Consider the following 4,001-nt stretch of genomic DNA (forward strand, 5'->3'; position numbering starts at 1 on the left):
TTCAAGAGCCAAATATTAACTATTTTAAACTGAATTCTTTAATTAAGAGAACAATTACAAACAATAAAGAGAGTCGTCCTCATTATTATTATTGTTATTATTGTTATCAGCGTTCTATCCACCTGCTCTAAATTTGAATGAATGAATCATTTTGGATGATTAATCTTACAATAAAAAAACATTCATTTAAATCGATTTCATTATCATTATCAGTGAATTTTTTTTATTATTTGTTGTTAAGATATCTTTTTTCCACTTTTATATTTATATCAAGTTTCATTTAAACGAACTCCAGTTCAGTGATATAAAACAATTACTGGTGGAAACACGAAAAAAGAAAACTCATAATTTTCTGTTCAGTGAAAAAGATACGATCAACATTTACTTACACGATAGAGGGGCGGTTATTTGTGGCAAATCATATTTAAATAAATTTTAAATTTATTTATATCATCAAAAGAAATCAAAAACTATTTCACATAATGGGTAAGAATTTACAAATAATGGAAATCGGTTTTTTCACTAAAAAAATTGGATTTTCGTTTGTCTTCAAAAATGTGACTTCCTTATTTTTAAACCTGCATAGTTAAACTTTTTATCAGGTGTTATTGTGACTTCAATAAAATTTATATGTGACTAAATTTTGATAAGATAAAAATATATTGCGTGTATGGATAATTGTGTTGTGTTTGTGTTTCTTTTACGTTTTTGCAACATTTGTTGTAATTCACATTGGATTAATATTGAAAATACAAAATCAACTTTATGCAAGCTGCAGTTCAAATGTGCAAAGGCCTTGAAGAAAACATAAATACGATAATTTAAAAATACGAATACATACTCGTATTTTTAACATCGAATTATTCTTATTCGATTTTTTTGCAGGAGCTGAAATTTCATTACAAAGACCAGGATGTGTCCTTCAACCAAGTAGGTTACTTTAAAGATGACTCAAAAGTAAAATCCTTGAACTAAATTTCTAGAAACGAGACGCCCTCAGTAAAATATTGTATTACCTAAAAGTATACTCTAGTTTTTATTGTTTTGAGTGACATAGTGCAAATATCTTTTTGGAATAGAATAGTGTCCTAAGTGAATGAAGTTATCTTATCTCGAGGCTATGCCTAATTCTTCAATATTTGTGCTAATATGTGAAAATAATGACGCATAGTCTAAAAACTATTGAAAAACTGACAGAAAGCTTAAACAAGAGCGATTTTATGATATTATATCACTTAACAGAAAACTTCAACATTCTTTGACTTTCTATGAAATTCTTTTAGTACTTCTCAATTCAATCTGTCAGAACTTCTTTGCAATCTGACAGTCTCTGATGGATTTTAGAAAAGAAAAACCATCAAAACATCCTTAAATAAAAACTTCTAAGCATAAATTTACACTAGGGCGTATACTTACTTTGTTTCAATTTTTTTTTTTCAGAACACAGATGGGTACATTCCACTCCCTACGCTCCAGTTCCACCATTCGCCGTTGTTGGTGGTCACGATTGTGATGGTTCCCCCATCTATGTTGGTCGTTCATTCCACGAAGGTGACAACTTGCCAGCCAAGGTGGTTCCAAGCAAACACACAGCTTACGTTTGTTGGGGTGGTCGTGAAATTACCAAAACCCACTATGAAGTTCTTACCGGCAACCACTATCGCTGGATTCCATGTGCAGCTGGCTCGGTGCCACCAAATGCTGTTCTAGCTGGCAACACTGTCACGGGGGAGCCACTCTACATTGGACGTGGTCATTGGCAGGGTAGTTTGACGGTGGGAAAAATTCATCCCTCTCATCATTGTCTCTACATTCCATTTGGTGGAGAAGAAAACCGCTTGGATTGCTATGAAGTGTTAACCTATGAGACATCGCATGCTTGGTCACATGGTTCGGGATCATATGTCCCGCCAAGTGCAGTTGTTGCTGGTCATGACACCGATGGATCGACAATCTATGTGGGCAGAGCTTACAATGACGGTGAGAATCTTCCGGCCAAAGTAGTTCCCAACAAAGGTAGTGCATACGTTAGCTGGGGTGGCCATGAGATATTTAAGAGTGAGTTCGAGGTCTTGACTGGTAATGGGTATACCTGGATTCCAGTTCACCATGGAGTTATTCCATTGAATGCGGTTTCGACGGGACGCACTCGGAATGGTGAGCTTGTCTATGTGGGTCGTGCTCACTATCATGGCTCATTGACTCCGGGCAAAGTACATCCATATGAAAAGTGTATTTACATTCCATATGGAGGCAAAGAACATATCATTCATACCTATGAGATGCTGGTCAAGACTTGGTAGGGACTATATGGGATGATGGTACCAAGACGACTAACTAACATTTGTAAATCGAATGTCAGTTCTTAAATAAAGTTAATATAAAACTTTGGTTACGTTTTATTTTAAGCTAGATAGAAGTTGATATATGCGCTACCAACGTTAGGATTGAAAGTTTAGTTTGGCAGACAAGAGTCTTATAATGAATTCTTTGATTTCAGGCCAAAGCTGGGTTTCAACATCTGTACACGCACCTTTGCCTCCACTTGCCGTTGTGGGAGGACATGACGTCGATGGGTCGACGATTTACGTTGGTCGATCATACCACGAGGGGGATATGCTGGCTGCGAAAGTGATACCGTCCAAGAGAACCGCTTACATCAGCTGGCACGGTCAGGAAATCCCCAAGACACAATACGAGGTTCTTTGTGGCAACCATTATGTATGGCGTCCCTGCTACGACCATGTGATTCCACATAATGCCGTCGAATGTGGTCGCACTCAATCCGGACAGAGGATCATAGTTGGACGAGGACACTTCGAGGGCAGTTTGACAGTTGGTAAGGTGCTGGCTGTCCATAGAGCTCTCTTTATACCATTCGGAGGAATGGAGCGCCGATTGGATAGCTATGAGATTTTAGTGAGAGAGGCCCCAGCTCCAGGCGCTACCTGGGTCTCATCGACTGGATGTAGTGTTCCTCCCAATGCTGTTTACGCCGGCCATGACACTGACATGGCGACCATATATGTTGGACGAGCTTTCCACAATGGGGACCTTGTCCCGGCCAAAGTTATTCCGAACAAGGCTTGTGCATACATCTGCCATGGAGGTTGTGAAATTGTCAAGGATCATTTTGAAGTTCTGACCGGGTTCGGTTATCATTGGATTTCAGCAGCCGATGGATATGTCCCGCCGGGAGCTGTAGAAGGTGGTCGAACAGTTCAAGGGGAGCCGCTGTTCATTGGGAGGGCAAAATACTGTGGCAGTTTGACACCGGGAAAAATACAAAAATCCCACGGTTGCTTGTATCTTCCATTTGCCGGGCAGGAGAGGAGGGTGGTTTCATATGAGGTCCTCGTTGGCAATGACATAACACCACCAATGCCAGGAGCTTATCCTGTTCTACCACCGTATACAAAACACGACGACGACGGTCATCACCCACACCACGACCATCATCATCATCACCATTCACCTTCCCCACCACCACCGTACAATCCAAATTACGGGTTTAAGACCGGATTTTAAGAACATTATTTTATTGAACCATTTTTTACAACAAATTTAGTTTTAAGAATTTTGTCTAAAATATAGAATCAAAAATTAAAAATGATCAGAATTTGTTTAGACTCTTTGGACACTTTAGTCAGAAGTGACAGCAAAAATAAACGAAAACTAAACGAAACTTTTTGACACTTACATCAGATATGACAACAAAATAGGCCGAAAACTAAATGACACTCTTTTGACACTTACATCAGATGTGACAATGAAAATTAATGAAAACTAAACGAAACTTTGTTGACATTTGCATCAAATCTGACAGCAAAACAGGACGAAAACTAAACGAAACTTTGTTGACATTTGCAATAGATCTGACAGCAAAATAGGGTTAAAACTAAATGACACAATGTTAACATTTACATCATTTCTAATAATTTTGACTGAAATAAAAAAAAAATAAAAACGATCGGAATTTTCCAAAATTTATTCATTTATCA

The 4,001-nt window shown here is 38.0% G+C and overlaps 1 protein-coding gene across 1 annotated transcript; it reads left to right on the forward strand.

The window, feature by feature from the left end:
* Positions 1-288: 288 nt before the first annotated feature.
* On the forward strand, positions 289-3,613 carry LOC129949026 (uncharacterized). The gene is made up of 4 exons (XM_056060220.1): positions 289-486; positions 886-930; positions 1,441-2,301; positions 2,501-3,613. The coding sequence occupies exons 1-4, from the start codon at positions 483-485 to the stop codon at positions 3,526-3,528; spliced, it is 1,938 nt and encodes a 645-aa protein (XP_055916195.1). The 5' UTR covers positions 289-482; the 3' UTR covers positions 3,529-3,613.
* The last annotated feature ends 388 nt before the right edge of the window (positions 3,614-4,001 follow it).

The sequence above is a fragment of the Eupeodes corollae genome, chromosome 3 (genome assembly GCF_945859685.1).
Source record: "Eupeodes corollae chromosome 3, idEupCoro1.1, whole genome shotgun sequence".
NCBI lineage: Eukaryota > Metazoa > Arthropoda > Insecta > Diptera > Syrphidae > Eupeodes > Eupeodes corollae.

What these genes read in the sequence shown, in the direction of transcription:
- LOC129949026 (XM_056060220.1), top strand. An exon ending in AGGATGTGTCCTTCAACCAA is followed by an intron (nt 931 to 1,440) that starts GTAGGTTACTTT and finishes TTTTTTTTTCAG; the next exon opens with AACACAGATGGGTACATTCC. An exon ending in GATGCTGGTCAAGACTTGGT is followed by an intron (nt 2,302 to 2,500) that starts AGGGACTATATG and finishes CTTTGATTTCAG; the next exon opens with GCCAAAGCTGGGTTTCAACA.